The sequence below is a fragment of the Phialemonium atrogriseum genome (genome assembly GCF_030411735.1).
Source record: "Phialemonium atrogriseum strain 8032-3 unplaced genomic scaffold QBC33scaffold_29, whole genome shotgun sequence".
NCBI classification, from domain to species: domain Eukaryota; kingdom Fungi; phylum Ascomycota; class Sordariomycetes; order Cephalothecales; family Cephalothecaceae; genus Phialemonium; species Phialemonium atrogriseum.
Genome location: NW_026848166.1, coordinates 315,060 through 332,845, shown reverse-complemented (window position 1 = coordinate 332,845; position 17,786 = coordinate 315,060). Strand labels below are relative to the sequence as shown.

At 58.2% G+C, this 17,786-nt stretch overlaps 6 protein-coding genes across 6 annotated transcripts; 3 read left to right on the top strand and 3 right to left on the bottom strand.

The window, feature by feature from the left end:
• Window positions 1-1,406: 1,406 nt before the first annotated feature.
• On the top strand, window positions 1,407-1,907 carry QBC33DRAFT_562623 (uncharacterized protein; the record flags this gene model as incomplete). The annotated part of the gene is made up of 1 exon (XM_060430221.1): window positions 1,407-1,907. One exon carries the CDS (start codon window positions 1,407-1,409, stop codon window positions 1,905-1,907), a length of 501 nt encoding a protein of 166 aa, XP_060279967.1.
• Window positions 1,908-4,923: 3,016 nt separating this feature from the next.
• On the bottom strand, window positions 4,924-8,844 carry QBC33DRAFT_214576 (DNA repair protein rad5). Its single transcript, XM_060422703.1, has one exon. It carries the CDS (start codon window positions 8,700-8,702, stop codon window positions 5,100-5,102), a length of 3,603 nt encoding a protein of 1,200 aa, XP_060279966.1. The 5' UTR covers window positions 8,703-8,844; the 3' UTR covers window positions 4,924-5,099.
• Window position 8,845: 1 nt separating this feature from the next.
• On the top strand, window positions 8,846-10,725 carry QBC33DRAFT_214592 (Squalene/phytoene synthase). The gene is made up of 2 exons (XM_060422704.1): window positions 8,846-9,199; window positions 9,258-10,725. The coding sequence occupies exons 1-2, from the start codon at window positions 9,060-9,062 to the stop codon at window positions 10,231-10,233; spliced, it is 1,116 nt and encodes a 371-aa protein (XP_060279965.1). The 5' UTR covers window positions 8,846-9,059; the 3' UTR covers window positions 10,234-10,725.
• QBC33DRAFT_549116 (MFS general substrate transporter) lies at window positions 10,187-12,742 on the bottom strand. Its single transcript, XM_060428939.1, has 3 exons — window positions 12,105-12,742; window positions 11,218-12,035; window positions 10,187-11,160 (listed from the first exon to the last, which is right to left on the bottom strand). The coding sequence occupies exons 1-3, from the start codon at window positions 12,261-12,263 to the stop codon at window positions 10,590-10,592; spliced, it is 1,548 nt and encodes a 515-aa protein (XP_060279964.1). The 5' UTR covers window positions 12,264-12,742; the 3' UTR covers window positions 10,187-10,589.
• Window positions 12,743-14,361: 1,619 nt separating this feature from the next.
• QBC33DRAFT_580912 (uncharacterized protein) lies at window positions 14,362-15,373 on the bottom strand (the record flags this gene model as incomplete). The annotated part of the gene is made up of 4 exons (XM_060431230.1): window positions 14,362-14,640; window positions 14,745-14,843; window positions 14,897-15,228; window positions 15,352-15,373. 4 exons carry the CDS (start codon window positions 15,371-15,373, stop codon window positions 14,362-14,364), a joined length of 732 nt encoding a protein of 243 aa, XP_060279963.1.
• On the top strand, window positions 15,302-17,397 carry QBC33DRAFT_549110 (fungal-specific transcription factor domain-containing protein). Its single transcript, XM_060428938.1, has 2 exons — window positions 15,302-15,824; window positions 15,886-17,397. Exons 1-2 carry the CDS (start codon window positions 15,476-15,478, stop codon window positions 17,109-17,111), a joined length of 1,575 nt encoding a protein of 524 aa, XP_060279962.1. The 5' UTR covers window positions 15,302-15,475; the 3' UTR covers window positions 17,112-17,397.
• Window positions 17,398-17,786: the final 389 nt, after the last annotated feature.

The following is a 17,786-nucleotide window of genomic DNA, read 5'->3' as shown; positions in this document are numbered from 1 at the left end:
TATGCCGTGCTGCTTATCGGCATTTTAAACCGTTTCGCGTAGGTTCTACAACAGGTATGTCGTGCTGGGGGACACTCGCCCCCCTTGACGGGTATTGCGATTTAGAGCGTTCGGCATACATCCTATCCTGTTAGCTGCAAGCCCCGCGATTCCTGCTCTTCTCCTCTTCATGTTCAGCCCCGTTCCTCAGCAACCAGCTCCATCGTCTACCGATTTAATGAGCTCCCCTTGACGGCCAATTACAGTCCCAGACAGGATTCTAAGGGTGCTGGCTGCTCATGCAGATGCGGCTTGCAGGTTGGGTGAGCAGTGGCCGAGGATTCAAGTGTGCTGCACGCCCTGCTTTTCGTTTTCCTCTTTTCCCACGGGGAAGCCCCATTGGATGAGCGGGGGTGGAAACCGAGGAACGATGAGTTGTCAATGGGCTCTCCCGTGCATCTGCATGCAGCATGCCACTCTGATCGAGGCCAGCTTTGGCCGAACCCCGGCCCGCCCACTGTCGCCGAGCACCTCTTCAGTCCTTCAGTCCTCGTCAGTCACCAAGGCAGCCCACCGTGGCCGCGATAGCGTGCCGCCGCACCGCAATCACGGATCAATGGGGCTGCACGCTAGACGAGAGGATGGGCGCCTTCGAGCCTGACGAACATCTGACTGACTTGCCTTGGAGCCCGATTTCTTTCGAATATGAGGACACTGCGTGCCAGCGATTTGTTGCTTGCCAATTGGAACCGCTGAATATCCCATTCTTTCCTGTTTGGACCAGCTGGACCTAAGATGCTTCATCAGGGTCCCGCGCCGAGGGGACAGTGGAGCAAACTTGAGCGCTCGATGCAGCTGCCGTGCAGTATCTGTACATACAGTAGCAGCAGCACTTTTCCGATGTGCATTCGGCTTATCGTCACCAACCTATCGAGGTCCGCCTCAGGCTGCTACTCTGCATGGGCATTTGCCCAAGGAGCAGGTCAGAACCCCAACGTTCCCCACAGCTTCGATTTTCCATTCTGCATGCTCGTACATGGCTACATGGGGCACTGCGACATGTCTTCAAATGAAATAATTTCCGTCGGCTCACGCGAGATGTCTCGCCTCCAATGCCATGCGAACGTTTCTCGTCTGCTGTACTCCGGGAAAATCGGCTGATGGTGTTGGACTTCTTATACTCCCCTGTCGTCGCATCCCCCCGCGCCGTCAGCTGTCGTGAGATAATTTTTTGCTTTTTCTTCTTTGCTTCTCTTCGTTCCCCTTCTCTATTTGGCCCGCCTGGTTTCCCTCTGAGTTTGATCGGCCAGTTGTAATTTTCTCCTCCCCTTCCCCTTTGCCCAACTCGTATCACCCACAGCACCCCGCCTCCCGCCTCCCCCTTCCCCCCCTCAACAGTCACCCACAGCACCAGCACCAGCACTTGGATGTATATACCATTCCCTCCCCGAGACCCCCGCCACCATCTGTCCTCCGCCGCTGCAGCCGGCGCCGCCCGCTGGGCATTGCGCCCGGAACCCGGTGCCGGCCCGACTCACTCCACCGCGGCGGAGCGACCTTCCTCCCGGTTCCTCACACATCCCGATCCTGATGAGGTTGCCGCATACCCCAAGCCCACTTCACGAATCCTCCCATCCATTGCTGGCGTCTTGAACCAGTTATCATCGGTTGACAACCGAATCTCAAGCCTTCGCAAGCGCGGATCGTCCATCCAGAATACAAACATCACGATTGGCGTCACTGTCGGAATCCTCCTGGCAGCCTTCCTCGTGGCTGTCTTCCTGTTCTGCCACAGATACAGGTTCTCCATCCGGTTCACCAGGAAGAAGAAGCGGCACCGGCGCAAGTTGGGAAGCTCCAAGAGCTCCAAGGCGTCGTCGGATGGCGGCGCAGCACCCGCAGAAGCCCCCCCTCCGCCGGCGGGCTAAACCAAGGTGGTTGATGGAGGGTCGCATGAAGAGAATTGCTGGGCTTTGTGAAGCTTGCCCCGTATTTCGACTGCAGAGCGGCCCTTGATTATGGTAAGTAGGCTCGTTCTGACTGTGTTCTACTTCCTCCGATGAAGCTCTTGACTCGACGAATCAAACGGGGAGTGTTGCTCAGCCGTGCATCTCATACCCCTGGCTCGAGCAAAGTTCTTCTCCCTCTTTGACAAAGCTCGTCATTGACATGGCGAGTCCTGAGCGGCGCCATCAGCCAAGGACGAAGAGTTCTGCTCTCGCCGACCGGTCCCATCTGACAACATCGTAGGCACCAAGACAGATAGTTATGAGGATATTGGAGAAGCCTCTGTGTGATATGAACCTGAGTAATCGGAATGCATGGGTGGGGAGTTCTGGGATGTTTATGGATGGCGCGAGCTAGGATTTTGCACGGACAAGGTGGGAAACGATACTCGGGGTTAGTAGTGGCCAGTTTGCCTTCCCAGGGAGCTTGGAGGACTGACTTTTGGTTCTTGCTTGGTTGGAGTGGACGTGTTTTTGGTCAGAAAAGCCTACTCCAAGTCTATCTTGACATAATTGTATCATTGTGCCAATGGAAACCTGCGTTCAAGACGGCGGGTGCATACCGTGTCACGACCCGTCCTGAGTAAGGAAGGTATCAAGTTCTAACTACTTTAGCATCAGACGGTGCAAACTCGGCTATTTCAACGCCCAAACCCAAAGAATCGCCATCCCGAACTCGTCTTCTCCATCCATCTTCTACCCTTCGAAGGGCCTCTCTCGTCCACAGAGGACTTTCTATGCCGCCGCCGTCCCCTTTCTTGCTCATCCCGTCCCCGATGCCGACCCCGACCACGATCCCCCATTCGGATCCAGCCCTGATCCCGCTCACGGTGACGTTGCCAGCGTTCCTCCTCCGCCCTTATCTCCCTTGCCCGCCTCCTCGCTTCCCTCCTTGCCTCCCTCATTGCTTCTAGCCCTGCGTCCCTCCGGCTCTCCCTCGTCCTGTCCCTCCGGCTGTCCCTCCGGCTGTCCTTCCGGCTCTCTCTCTTCCCGTCTCTCTTGCTCTCCCTCCTCGCCTCCCTCCTCGCCTCCCTCCTCTCATTCCTCCTCACTTCCCTCCCCTGGTCCCTTTCCTCACCCCTCCCACCGTCTCTCGCGTCATACCCCCTCTCCCCTCCCCCCTCCACCCCCCTCCTCCCCACCAGAAACGCCCCCCCACCCCTCACCCTCGGCCCACCAGCAAGCGTCTCCCCGTGCAAATTCCGGATATTGTTCACCCCCGTGCGCAGGTCCGCCATCGAAGCAAGCAGCCCGTCAGCACACGCCCTCAGGCCGCTCCGCACCTCGCACGGCTCGTGGGCGGCGGCAGCGCGCCCGCCGCCGTCGGCCAGGCCGCGGATCTTCCCCGTCGCCACGCGGAGCTCCTCCGACAGGCCATCCAGCGCCGCGACGAGCTCGGCCCGGTCGGGGGTGGGGGGCTGCTGCTGCTGCTGCTGCTGCTGCTGCTGTGGCGGGAGCCTGGTTGGTGGGTCTCTGTGTCCGTGTTGTCCGTGTCTGTGCCTGTGCCTGTATCCGTCTCCGATGCCGGTTGCGGCTGCGGCGACGCCGGCTGCTGCTGCACCGGCCGCGACGAGCGGATCCCGCAAGTGCCCGTCGCGGCGGCCGTGATGGCGGTGCTGCCGCCGCCCGGAACTGCTACTGCTGGCCCCCGGCTTAGCCCCCCCGGCAGCAGGACCGGCAGCAGGAACAGCAGCAGCAGCAGAGGCCTTCTTCGCGTTCTCCTTCGTCCGCTGCGCCCGCTTCTCCTCGCGCGCCCGCGCGAACCTCGTCACCGCCAGCGCTGCCGCCCCGCGGAGGAGGTGGCCCACCAGCTCGGCGGTGTGGTTCTGATTATCTCCGCCGCTACCGCGGTCGCGGTCGCCGGTGCTGCTGCGGTCTGGGCCGCCGCCGCGGCCGCGGGAGCGGCGGGTTGCGGAGTGAGATGACGACGCCGTCGTGCGTCGGGAGCGGGAGCGGGAAGAAGCCCGGGAGCGCGAGGACGTGGAAGGCTTCTTCTTCTCCTTCTGCTTATCCAGGTAGTGCCGGACTGAGAAGTCGAGTGCGTGGCGGGCGAGGTCGCCCAGGACCTCGCTGGGCATTCGGGCTGGGGGCAGTGCCGGTGTTTGTTTGCTGCTGTCGGGTTGGGGGGGGATGGCCTGCAGGATGGCAGTCAAGGTTGTAAGGTAGGGAAGAGGACTTGATGGGTCGAGTTTCGGGGATAGGGTATTTCTCCTTCTAGGTATTTAGAGAGTCTGGGGAGATGTATACGAGGTTTGGCTCTCGGGGTTGGACCAGGCGCGCTGTGGTGGAGGGAAGAAGACGACATGGTCAAAGTCATGGGCGGGCGGATGAAGAGGTTTAAATTTGCTGCAATTTGATCGATTCGCTTGTCACCGTGACTTGTGCATCTGGTTTCTCGCGTGGTGCTGTAGGTGCTCGTGGTGATGGGTGGTGATGGATGGTGATGATGTACCCCTCGAGTCACAAATGGGCGGCGCGTGACTTTGGTCTGTTAAGACATTCATCACCCGCAACGAAACCCGACAACGTGACGTTCCCGACAAGTGAAGGGCATCGGACGCTACACCTGTGTTATGAAGAGGAAACTGTTCTGGATTGTCCGTTAGTCATTTGTAACTCTGGGGTGACATGTTTACACAAAAATCCAAAGTGCCTCCTGTTCAACTTCGCTCCCCCACCCCCTCCGAGGATGAACCCAGGACCAAGAGCCACAAGCTGGGGGGATATTGGCGCGCGCTCCATGTCCGTGGTTTGTGAGTGAGAACCTTGAGTGAAGAGCATACTACTTGCATTGCAGTGTCTGGCAAGTAGACAAACCCTGAATAAATGCTCCGGCCCCAACGATTCTACGTATGAGTCCCTTTATCTCCAACCCCAAGACTAGATATTCCACGTCTTGAATCCGAGTGATCCTGCTTGGCCGACTTGCCTGGCGACCAAGGTATCGCTTCCATTTGTTAGCAGCCTGAACGGCAGCCCGAATCTTGAACCTTTGTACCCTTGAACCTGGATGGAGAACAACCAGTCCCCCCAACGCCTTCTCCAAACTCCAAAGCAATGCCCCAATGCCCATATCTATCTCCATGTAAGCCTCGTCCAACGCAAGGCAAGCAATTAGCTGAGCAGTTCCCTCATGTCTTCAATTCTCTGCACCCGCTTCTCCTCGTCCGACATCATCCCGAGGGACGTCGCACTAGAGGAATAGGTCAGTTTCGGGATCATTTCACAAAGAGGGAGTGGAGTGGAAGAGGCGACCAACATAAACTTCTTCCGATCCTGGACCTTGAGCATCCTCTCCTCCACGCTGCCCTTCACGATGAACCGGTAGACCTTGACCTCGTCCTCCTGGCCCATGCGGTGCACGCGATCGATGGCCTGCGCCTCGACCGCGAAGCTCCACCACGGGTCCATCATGAAGACGCGCTTCGCGCTGGTCAGGTTGAGCCCCACGCCGCCCGCCCGCAGGCTGATGAGGAGGACGGTGAACTGCGCCGACTCCTGGAACTCGGCAAGCACGGCCGCCCGCGCCTTCTGCGCCATGGTGCCGTCCAGCCGCAGGAACTTGACGTTGGCCCGCGTCAGCGACCCCTCGATCAGCGAGAGGAACGACGTGAACTGGCTGAACACGACCGACTTCATCGTCGGGTGCTCCCTGCGCAGCGCGCGGAGGTGCTTAACGAGCTCGACCACCTTGGCCGACGAGGCGTTGACCCCGAGCCGCTGGAGGCTGATCCGCGGGGCCCCGCCGAGCACTGAGGGGTCATCCTCGCGGACGACTTCGAACAGGTCTCGCGAGTTGATGACCTCACGGCACTGGAAGCAACGGGGGACCTCGTGGCGGTCGGTCTGGTGCTTGATGTAGTCGAGGAGACACTTCTTGCAGGCGGAATGCCAGCACCCCGTGACGGTCTGTTCGACCATGGGCTCCTCGGAGCAGATAGGGCATTCGTTGGCCGCCTCATCGCGGATCTGCTTGAGGACGTGCGCGCCAAAGGCATTCGAGTCGGCAGCATCGTCCGTCTCCGCCGTGAATTTCTCGATCAGCGAGGCCAGGTCCATGTCGTCGCCGAGCCCGGCCGCGGCGTCCGCGAGGGCCGCCGCCGCCTCTTCGTCGGCGACGATTTCCTGGTTGCGGACCAGGACCGGGTGGCAGCAGCACTGGCGGAGCCGCAGGATCTGGGCGAAGATGTTGGTGAAGGCCTTCATGACGGTGCCGGCATCGACGTTGGCCTGGAACGAACGCTTAGCGCGGGTGAAGATGTAGTCGTAGACGTTACGTTCCGCCTCGGAGAGCTCGATATCGACGATCTCGATTGCCTTTGGTGGCAGCGGCACAAGTGGCTGACCATCCGGCGTCTTCATGTCCTTGGTTCTCCTCATGACCAGGGGCTCGAGGACTGTTTGCACGACATCGAGGGCCCGCATGAAATCTTTCGACTCGAACGGTACCGTGATGAACGTCCTCCAGAACGAGAAGTTGTTCCAGGGCTCGACTCGCAAGAACCTGACCAGGCTGAACAAATCCTCCAGCCTATTCACGATAGGTGTCCCCGTCAGAGCCCAGCGATGGTCGGCAGCTATCTCGTAGCAGGCCCGGGCCGTCTTGGACTGTCGGTTCTTGATGGTGTGTGCCTCGTCGAGAATGACTCGGAAGAAGTTCAACGAGAAGAGCCCTTGGTGAGCACCTCGGTCGCCGTTTCTAGAGGCGATCTGACCGAACTCGGAAAGGACAACTCCGTAGCTTGTGATGATGACGTTTGGAGCGGTAGCAGCGTTCGCCTCGCAGCATAGGTCCCGCAGATTGGCATTCTTTTCGCTCCCGTAGTAGACCATAGAGTTGAGGGTTCCTGCTTTTGATGCCCTCTCTGCCTCACTATGCCACTGTGCTAGCAGCGACATGGGTGCAACAACCAGCGTCGTGCATGGGGCGTTGACCAGGCCCGGTGGATGTCGGGCAAGGGATTTAGCTAAAAACCCAGAGTTGGACGACTGGCGAGCCTCGATGGCCACATCGGATTTGTGCGAGTGGATCAAGCTCAGCATCTGAATCGTCTTGCCCAGGCCCATCTCGTCGGCCAAGATCCCACCCAGACAGCGCTGCTCCTGAGCTGGAAAGTCCAATGATATGTCGCCGGAGTAGGGATTCATGTAAAACACTGGCTGGTTGGCGACTTGGGGAAGATCCTTGTCGTCGTGGTCTTTGGTCGGCCACACGTATTCTTCCCAAAGAGGATGCATTGATACCTCGCGATGCTCGCTGCGCTGGTCTTTCTCCTTGGACATCATCCAGTGTAGCGACTGCTTTTGATAGGGGCGCAGGGTCATGGAGAATGTGTCGGATGGCTCGGCTTCCGGGGTGTTGAAGTCGAACGACTGCGCCTTCTTGTACAGGCTATCGAGCTGATCTTGCTCGAGTTCCTCTCCGTCCTCATTCTCATCGGAAGGAGGTGATGATCCTGGATTGTCGCCGTCGGTGGTCTTCGGGGGCTCCTTCGCCTTCTTCTCTGCTAGTTCGGCCGCTTCAAGGAGTTTCTGGCGCTGGCTCTTGGCAGCAGTTTCGCTGCTCTTGGAAGGCAGTAGATTGATCTCCTGGAAGAGCCTGACCAGTGCCACCTGCCTCAAGCGCAAGTTCTGCTCTTCCCAAGTCTCGGTCTGCTCAAAAAGCCCGACACTTCGATTGTCGGCAAGCTGGAAACCTCGTCCGGAGAATGCAGAGCCGAGAAGAGAGCATCTGAGCTGGATGAAGACCGTGTCGTTGGTTCGCAGTCTCTCTGGGGCGTAAACACATGTCCCTTCGAACTTGACAACCTTCTGGTCCATCAAAGTCGAGATCCAGTTGGCCGTGTCTTTCGAGAGCCGCCCAATCTCCATGCCATTTGTGTTGGTGAAGCGGACGATGACATCGACTCTCCTGGCCGCAGCGAGGCTCACACGCTGCGTGATAACAGGAGCCCCAAACTTGTCCTTTCCCTTGATCATGCTTTTAGGTGGCTGGATCTTCTGGCGCTCGATCTTGACAACATCGCCGTGATTCAGGAGATTGGCCCCGCTTCGTGTCGCCCACCCTTCAACGCCAAATGCTCCGATGTACCGCGAGTGGGGAACGGTCTGGCGAGGAGGAGTAGTGGGTTGTGCAAAGGCCGGAGTGGTGCCTTGCGCTGCAGGAAGGGATCTTGGCTGAGCAATCGTCGTCGTCGTCGTCGTCATAGTCGCTCGAGAACCAAGGGTGGACGGTTCCTTCTTGAAGACTTTCCAGGTGCCGTCCAAGTACATGTTGACTGCCCTCTCAATGCTGTTGCCACACTTGTCTCGTATAATATCAAGCACTTCGGGCTTGACCTTGTCTCCGACGAAACTTTCGAACATATCCTGGTCAAATGCCATCGGAGCAGCGGCAGTCTTGGAGGATGGGGCTGTCAAGGTTCGATTGAATGTGTCGTCTACACCTCTCTCGGAGAGGGGAGATCGCCGGGTAGGCGAGCCCCAGAAGCCAACCGCAGTGGCAGTGGCAGTGGCAGTTGCATTTGCATTGGCTTTCAGGTGAAGGCGAGGATTCGGTTCTTCGTCGTCGAGGTGTCGCCGCTTAGGTGCTGGCGAAGAGCTGAGGGGAGTGAGGGGCGTGAGGAGCTGACTCTGAGCCTTGGTGGGATCGTCGGGATCAGTAAAGAATCGCCGCTTGTTGTTGGTTGGAGATCCATCTCGGCGAGGGAAGTCCATAATTGCAAGTTACCAGAGGCCATTGACAGGAGAACTAGTTGTTGTCCGGCAAAGAAAGAGGTGCCTATCCCGACTCGATGAAATGACCGCGATCAGGGGAGACGCGATGGGCCGAAGGCAGGCGCGACTTTTGGCGTGTGACCCATTTACAGTGGGGGCCACTAGGAAAACCTGGGACGCAGAGGAAAAGTTCAAGTGCAGAGCTTTGACCATTGTCGTCATCCCGCGCGAATCTTCAAAGCGAGACCTCGAACAGAGTAGATTGTGTTTCTGCCATTGGCTTTGTTTGGTATTTCGCCTCGATGGCGGGTATTTCTCTAAAGATGTCCTGCTACTTATAGATCCAGCCTCTCCCTCATGTATTCGATTCGGGCTTTCCGGCATGGGCTCCGAAGGGCCTCCACCTCCAGCTCCAGCGAGCTTGGACGTGGAATTCGTGGAATCGTCACAGACGCCGATGTCGAACAGGCCAGGAAATATTGCCTGAACCAGATACAGTCAGTATATGTCTTGGCTGTTTTGCTGCTGGGCTCTCGTTTCTCACATCTTCTCTAGGAAAGGCGACTACGAGGCCTACCTCATTCGCCAATTCGTGCCCAGATCCGCGCGCGATGCCTACGATGCGCTCCGAACCCTCAACCTCGAGCTGGCAAGGCTACCAGAGACGGTCTCGAACCCGACCATCGGCCAATTCCGCATGCAGTTCTGGCGGGACACGGTCAACAAAGTCTTCGCCGGCAGCCCTCCCCGGGAGCCGATTTCCATCATGCTGCACAAGGCGATAACAGATCTCGGGTCGCGATCCGACGGCAGCAGTGTCAAGTCGCTAAAGTTTTGGCTCCTGCGGTTCATCAACACCCGGGAACAGTATATGGATAACCGGCCCTTTGCGAACCTGGCCGCGTTGGAGGAGTACGCCGAGAACACATACTCGACGCTGATGTACATGGCACTGGCCTCCATGCCGGTCCGCTCCGTGCACGTGGACCACCTGGCAAGCCACATCGGCAAGGCCCAGGGCATCGCCGCCACGCTGCGAGGCATCCCCGTCCTTGCCGCGCCGTCGCAGCGCGTGCGCTCTCCCTCGGGCGCGGACGTGGGCAGCAACAGGACTCCAGCCCTCCTGCTCCCTCTGGACGTGATGGCCGAGGTCGGGCTGAGGGAGGAGGACGTGTTCCGCAAGGGCCCCCACGCCGAGGGTCTCCAAGACGCCGTCTTCAAGGTCGCCACCCGGGCCAACGACCACATCATTACGGCGCGCGAGATGTTGAAGAACATGCAGGCGGGGATGAGTCCCGGGCACGACTATGAACACGAGGGGGAGACGGAGCACGTCTACTCCCACACGGCGAACCGCGATGAGCGCGCCGCGGCGGATGTTCGCCGGACATTCGGCATACTGCTGGAGGCTGTGCCGACCTCTGAATACTTGGCGAGGCTGGAGGCCGCCGATTTCGATACTTTCCAGGTCAAAAGTAGCTGGAAGCTGCCGTGGAAGATATGGCAGGCCCTCAAGAAGGAGCGTGTATGAGCACGTATGGGCACTAAATCCTTGAAGTTCCCGGCACCGTATTGATGGGTGCTGGTGCGGAGAAGTTTTGCAAGGATACATAGATCCGACTGATGTATTACCCATATGTATTATATCCTTGTTTATCCAGGCCTCTCCACCGCGCGATGCCTCTATCCCTAGCCTTCCCATCCTCTATTTTGGAGTGGTATGTCTGACTTCTATTTAACAACCTAGATGGTGTATATAGTCGGTCTATCAAATATGCAAAACCCATTAAATTAGCCTTCCGCCTTGCCCCAACAAGATGCAAAACTACTAAGATCATATCTCGTCAAATCATCAAGTCCTTCTCTGTGTCTGTGTCCGCGCGCGCATCATCGACTCTCCTCCTCGCTCTGGACCCTCTCCCTCTCCTCGAACAACAGCTCGCTCTTAGCCGAGCCGATCCTGATGAAGAAGAACAGGACCAGCACCACGGCGGCGACGGCGGTGCCGAACCAGAAGGCAACCTTATAGCTCTCCTTGAGGCCCTTGCCCCTGGCCGCGGACTCGGCGACGGCGACGTCGGCGAGGCCGAGGAAGAAGCTCGTGCCGAGGAACAGCAGGCTGAAGATGACGGCGCCGGCGACGCCCTGGCGGTGGCGCGGCACGTTGGTGGTGATGTACACGTTGGACACGTTGTACACGACGTCGATGCAGAGGGTCGCACCGATCATGGCCGGGAACACGAAGGCCCAGAAGGTTCGGGGCCCGGCGTAGTCGGGCATCACGGCGAAGAGGAGCATCTGCGCGATGCCCCCTAGCCCCGCGATCACGAGGAGGACTCGCCCCGGGAGGAAGTGCATCGTGAAGCCGCCCACCGTGGCTAGCACGATACCCCCGGCTGCCATCGGGGCGAACCAGACGGCTGTGAGGAGTGGGGCTTTTCCGATGATCTCCTGGATGCTGGTGGAGCTGTTAGCTTGGGGACGCCGGACCACAAACTTGCGCGACAAAACTTACTAGAAGCTCGCGTACAGCAAGAAGATGCCAAAGGCGCCGTAGCAGAAGAACAGGGCGATCACCATCCGGATCATGTACTTGGGCTTGAACATGTCAAAGGGGAGCAACGGCTGGGATGAGACCCAGCCCTCGACGTAGACGGCCGCGCCGATGAAGATGGCGCCGAGGATGAAGGTCACGATGATGTACGGCGTCTTCCACCCGTCGGGGGCGTGGGCGCCGTCGGTGATGGCGAAGACGAGCAGGACGAGGCCCGGGACGGTGGTCGCGACGCCGAGGTAGTCCATCTTGACGCCTGCCGGCCGATCCTCGTTCCAGTCGCTGGGGACGAAGAAGACGGAGGTGGCGACGACGACGGCCAGCACGATGGCGCCCAGGAAGAAGTACCACCGCCAGGTCAGGCACTGGGCCGTGACGCCGCCCATGATGATGCCGAAGAAGAAGCCCAGCGGGGCGCAGGCGCCGTACAGGCTGAAGACGAGGTTCTTGCGCGGGCCCGGGCGGTACGTCTTGCCGAGGAGCATGATGCTGGCGGGCAGGAAGGCGGCCGGGCCGAGGCCGGCGACGGCGCGCGTGACGATCATCATGGCCGGGTTGGTGCTGAAGCCGCCGACGAGGCACCACACCAGCAGCCAGGCGAGGCCCCCGACGTAGACGGCGTGGCCGCCGTACATGTCGGCGAGGCGGCCGAAGGGGAGCAGGAAGGCGCCCGTCACGAGGGCGAAGACGCTCGTCGGCCAGGTGCGTGAGTCGGGTGGGATGGAGAGAGAGTCAGAGATGGCGGGCAGGACGATGTTGAAGCCGCTGATGAAGTACTCCTACGAGATCCAATGTTAGATACGGCGAGGCGGGGCGAGGGAGGGTAAAAATGTCCCAAACACACATACCGCCATCATCGACGTCGTCAGCAGCGAGAAGCAGAACAGAATCTCCGACAAGGTCGACGAAAATACCGCAGGCCGCTGTCGGCCCAGCTTTTCGAGGTCAATCTGCTCCTCCAGAGCAGCACCATCGTGGGCCAAGGGAGCTCTTGCCATTGTTGCCATTACAAGGCACGTAGTGATCTGTTGACGACAGCTTCATGCAGAGGCCCAGGTTGACGACCATCGCGACCTCGGAAAGAGGAGGATCTAGCCATCTTATAAGTGTGGTCATGTTTGGCGTTTGGGTTGTGGGTTCGGTTACGCCATTGAGCCCGGCAAGGTGTTCGGCGGGGACATTACGCATTACAAATCGCCTAATCGCCTGCAGTGAAAAGTCTCGACGCCTCGATGACCCATTCAGCGGGTCAACGATGGAGACGCCCGAATCTCAAACTGGTCCCTGGGGGTGGATCGAAGACGCTAGCGAATGAGCCGAGCGCCACCTGCAGGAATTGAGGCTTGGCTTCCGAATCGGGAAAAGCGTCGGGATCCCTGCCCCTGGCTCGGCTCAAGCGCAGTGCTTAAAAAAAAACTCCTCATGTTGCGTTGACGACTTGATGATATGTCGACCTCGAGGGGAGAATGCTTGCTGCCATTCCCACCTCCTCCCTCCCGATATTTGTACGTAATAATTTTTCATTTCTCGGAATCATGGAATCCGTGCTGTAACTCATATTCCCCGCAATACCCGACCGTGAGTCACGCTGCCTGCCTAGCAAGCGGTGGAAAAAAAAACTGTAGTACGATTAACCCCACGTACTAACTACCCTAGATCACTCCTTAACGAAGTCAACAACAGATAAAGTGATGCTTAACTGTTAGTAGATACTTTTCAAGTGTTAGTAAGCAGGGTAACCTCTAATACAGTTATTTTTTCCACCACATGCCTAGGTACCCAAGTACCTACTTTATACCAGGCTCAGGGTACATGCAACGTGACTTGACTTGACAAATCCATGGTCCATGTACAGGTGGTCTTCGCTCTTCTTGGAAAGATGGAACACCTGCAATATCGCATGTAAGAGCCAACAGTCAAGCCACTGCCAGGCCCGCCCCAACCGCTCTCAAAGGAAAGGAGGGCAGAGAAAGTCATAGGCTATCTTGGGGTCATTACGTTGCAGCTATCGCAACTTTGTCTTAGAAGATTGGCTAGTCTTCCCAGAAGAGAACCGTACTTACACGATTGATATTGCCAATCTCTTGGCCCGCAGTGGCCAGCTTAGGGACCCTGCTCTCGCGCAGGAACATTATCGGACAAATCTTGACGGCTGCTAGTTTCGCTAGAGACTACTAGAGACTGTCGCGGAATTGATTCCTTGCCAGCTAGGTAGGTGTACCCCGATATGTCAATCTTAGAACGACTAACAGCCGCTCCGACGTGGTTCCCTGAAATACCTCCTACTTTCCGAGGAAACTTCCACCGAGCTCGTACGTACTAGTAGAGACGCCTAGGAGGCCCCATTGTAGACTTAATGATGAGACTCCCAATACTAGGCTCTGAATTTCTCTTGCGGCGGCGGTGACTCTCGCGGGGAGGGTGACATCAACCCTTAACTTGGTGGAACTGCTAAGAATTTTATGCGGCCATCTCTATCCTGAGATGAAGGATTATGCTCGGGAAAACCAAAGCACAATACTACAAGTTCTTGAGTAATTGAGATTACCTTATTAGTCAAGTAACGAGAACCAATCTTCAATTTTCTACTTTCCCTCTGTAACCTTGAATTCCTGCCTGTCCTATCTTTGACCCAGCCGGGCTCGATTATGGAGGAGGTATCTTGGATACTACCGGCCCTAAGACCGGCTCATTCTCGAGCCTACCCTAAGGCGGACGACTATTGCAGCGAGTGGATTTTGACTCGTCTCGCGAATCTTGAATAGGTGGTGAGGAATAAAAGCACTAAAGCAAGGGGAGAAGGAATCTCTGCAAGCCTGTAAGGTTGGCAGAATGAGAGATTAGGTACTTACCAACATGATTCAGACAGGCCCATGACAAAGTAGGTGCAACCCAATATAGGACGCCAGAGGCTTTGATAGTTGGCCAGGATTTGTGTAAGCGATGTTCATTCTAGCCAATCTTACCTCTGCCCGTAATCATGAGACGGATGTCCCCCTTGCGAATGGAATAAGTGGAAGGACGCCCTTAACGGAGGAACTCGGCGAGGGGAGACGGTCGTCCCTAGATGGCGAGTGTCGAGTGGGCATTCGGAACCCCGTTGTATCAGAACCCTCTCTTCTCAACCAAACACGTGAACTCGAGTCTCTGCTCCGAGCAAGGCTGCAACACATCCTTCAACACCGGAACCCACCATTTCTCATGCCCATGGCATAGCGCCATGGCGAACGCATACTCGGCGTACTCGGGAAAGAAGCCGCTCCTTTCCCAGTCCACAATTCCGGTGATGACGCCGCCCTGCACGAGGAAATTCCGCGGCGTCAGATCGCCATGAGTCAAGACGAACGCGCCAGGAGAGTCCCTTCGCTCCCGCTCCAGCACCCGCTGCCATTAAACGGGCCACCGGCGAGACGGGCCAGACGCCACTTGTCGAACGCCTTCTCGTCGGCAAACGGCCCGCAGTACGTCTGGGGGATGCGGTCGTAGACGTTGCGCACGTGTTGGCGCCCGACGCGCCCGATGAAGGGCTGCGTGCAGGCGCGCATGCGAGCGGGCTGGGCGCGGAGCTGGTCTTTGAGGCCGGACTTCTCGGCGTCGGTGAGGTCCGTCCAGATGTCGGCGAGGGGCACGCCGGGCGCACCCCCTCGCTGACCAGCACCCGCGCGATGGGCTTGGTGGTGACGATGTCGTAGACGCCGCGCACGTTCGGGGCCAGAACATGGTTTGTTGCGGCGTACTGCATCATGTCGGCCTCGGAGCGGTCCAAGGCGGTTGGCGGCTTGACTTTGATGGCGAGGATTGCGCCTGTCAAGGTGGTGTGCTCGAGAACGCGGTTGCCGAAGAAATTGTAGATTTCTTTACCGTGGGCCGCGTCGGGATAGGTGATGGCAGCCTGCTTCAGGCCGCCCTGAAGGATAATCGCAAGGAACAAGGGGTCGGCAATGAAGGTTGCTTCCACAACATCACTACCCGCTGAAGGACTGAAGTAAAGCTTAGGTTTAATTATCGCAAGGAATTTCGGTGCACGGAGCGACGGAGGTTTGCGCGGATTACAGTGCGCGCCGGGGAAGGCGGGGTCCGTGCGTTTTTAGGCACTCCTTCCCCCGAGCTTCGGCATTGTCGGAGTCGCGATTTGCTACGTCAGCGGAACCATGAATGTTTTGCAAACCACCTTCGAGTATGACCTGCACGCAGCCCTTCAGGTAATTCTCACTGATCCATGCCGGACGGTCCCTTCTCCCTCGTTTCTGCGTCACTGGAAAGCGGAGGCCAGAAAGCCTGTCACAATTGTCGCCGCCGCAGACGACGTTGCGACCGGTCACAACCCGTCTGTCGGAAATGCACCAGCAATGGAGAAGAGTGCCTCGGATATGGCAATCTATTCAGATGGACCAATGCTGTCGCCAGCCGGGGCAGGATGGCTGGCCTGTCTACCTTCGGGGATGCTCCTGGCCAGCATGAACCTCCTCGCCTCCAAGCTGGAAAGCAGCACCCTGATATCTTCTTCCCCCTCATAGATCCGCTGTTGCAGGACCTTGACTCCAGCTCTCGGTATTACATTCGTCACTGTATGTTGTCTGGCCCCTTCAATCTTACGTTCCTGCAAGTCTGGCTAACCATTAATTTCAGATACCGAAACAGTCTGTAGAGACTTGGTCTCTTTCGACCAGCATGATCGCAACCCATTTCGCTTCATGGTCCCGCTGATGGACCAGTATGCCTACCTGAAGGAAATCGTCGTCGCCACCGCAGCAATCCATTTGGTCGCCCGGCGGCGATCTCAGGGCGTGCCGGTGGGACACGAGCTAGTGGACGCCCTCTCAGCCAGGGCGCAAGCCATCAAGCTCCTGAAGCTCGCCCTGGACAACATCGACGAATCCAACCGGCCCGCGATCCTGGCCGCCGTGGTGTTCTTCGTCAACTTCGACCTCATCGACTCCGGAAGGGGCGGCTGGAAGGTGCACCTCGAGGCGGCAGGGTCGCTGATCCGCTCGCTGCAGGGCGACCCGAGACCCGCGAACCGCGCAAAGTCGCTGAACGCCACCACGATGCGCCTCGGCGACATGGTCGTCGCCGACTGCCTGACCTACCACATCCTCGGCTCGGCGCTGGGCGCCCCCGACGAGGCCGCCGCCCGCGTCTACGACGGCATCGACGTGCCGGCCGTCCTGCGGCGCGCCCAGGCCCACAGCTACCACTGCTGCCCGCCGGGCATACTGCAGATCGTCGCCGAGGCCAGCAGGATGGCGAGCCCCGACATGATTGACGGGACGCTCGGCGGCGGCGAGGGGGCGGACGACCGCCGCGCCGCCATCGCGGCCACTGCCTCCACGCTCCTCTCGCGGGCTCGCGCGATGGATGTCCGCGCCTGGGTTGGGAGCATCGCGGAGCTGTCGGCCGACGACGACCGTGAGACACGGGTGAAGCTCGCGTCGGCGCATAGGGCTGCCGCGTGCCTGTACGTGCGGCTCTGCGTGCCCTCGGCTGTGCGGGGCGGTGGCGGGCCGGGCGCTGCTGCTGTTGACGAGCAGGCCGGGCAGCTGGTGGACGAGATCCTGTACCACCTGTCGTCGATCCCGGCGGAGCACGAGCTCTTCAAGGGGGCGGTGTGGCCGGCGTTTGTGGCGGGCGGGCAGACGGACGACCCGGGCCGGCGTGAGTGGTGCCTCGGCTGCATCAGCTCGTTGTGGCTGGCGTCGTCGCCGTGGGTCTGTCCGTGGGGCTACGTGTACACGGCGGCGGAGACGCTGCAGCGGGTCTGGGCGGCCAGGGACGCGCTCCCGCCGGGGGAGAGGGCGCGGTGGAACTGGTTGGCGGTGCTGAGGTCGAGTGGGGAGGGGTGCTTGATTGTGTAGCCGGGGTTCCAAGGCGTGGGCTCAGAGAGAGGGATGTAGATCAGGTGATTAAGATGCATTTGAATAGCGCCTTGAAGATGAATTACCTTCTTGCCAGGCCAAGGCAGTTTATTGTGAGTATGTAATGGATCTGTATGACAAGCAAGAGTCGGGTATCAGGTATCCTTTCTCTCTCAAAGGCCGGGCTCCTCTTGCTCAGCGCTCCGCCTGCTTTTCCTAATTTGAGAGCTACACCGCCTATGTTCAGCAAGGCCATGATCTAGACCAATGATCAATCACTTTTGACTACATAGTGGCAGAAAAGAAGACATATGGTGTATTGTGCAAGATATGAATCACGGCTGGTTGATCAAATGACATGTATCAGCTACGAGCAGACGATTCGACTTGTCACATTTGAATATTGATATAAAAATTGGACAGCTGGGACCTCTGGTTCTGACTTGTTCATGTATTTGTGTTCTCTTTCTTGAATATGCTGTGTCTTTGATTGCCAACAGACTCCAATTCTTTCTTAGTATTTAACCAAGCCAGTTAAGAGTAAGTTGCCCCAGATCTACCAATACAGTCACAAGGCAACTAGGCCTGACAGTGATCTAAAATATGATGAGAGTGGCAGGCCCACGAGAAGAGATGGATCCTCTTGTATCATTAGGACAAGCAAGAGCAGTTGAT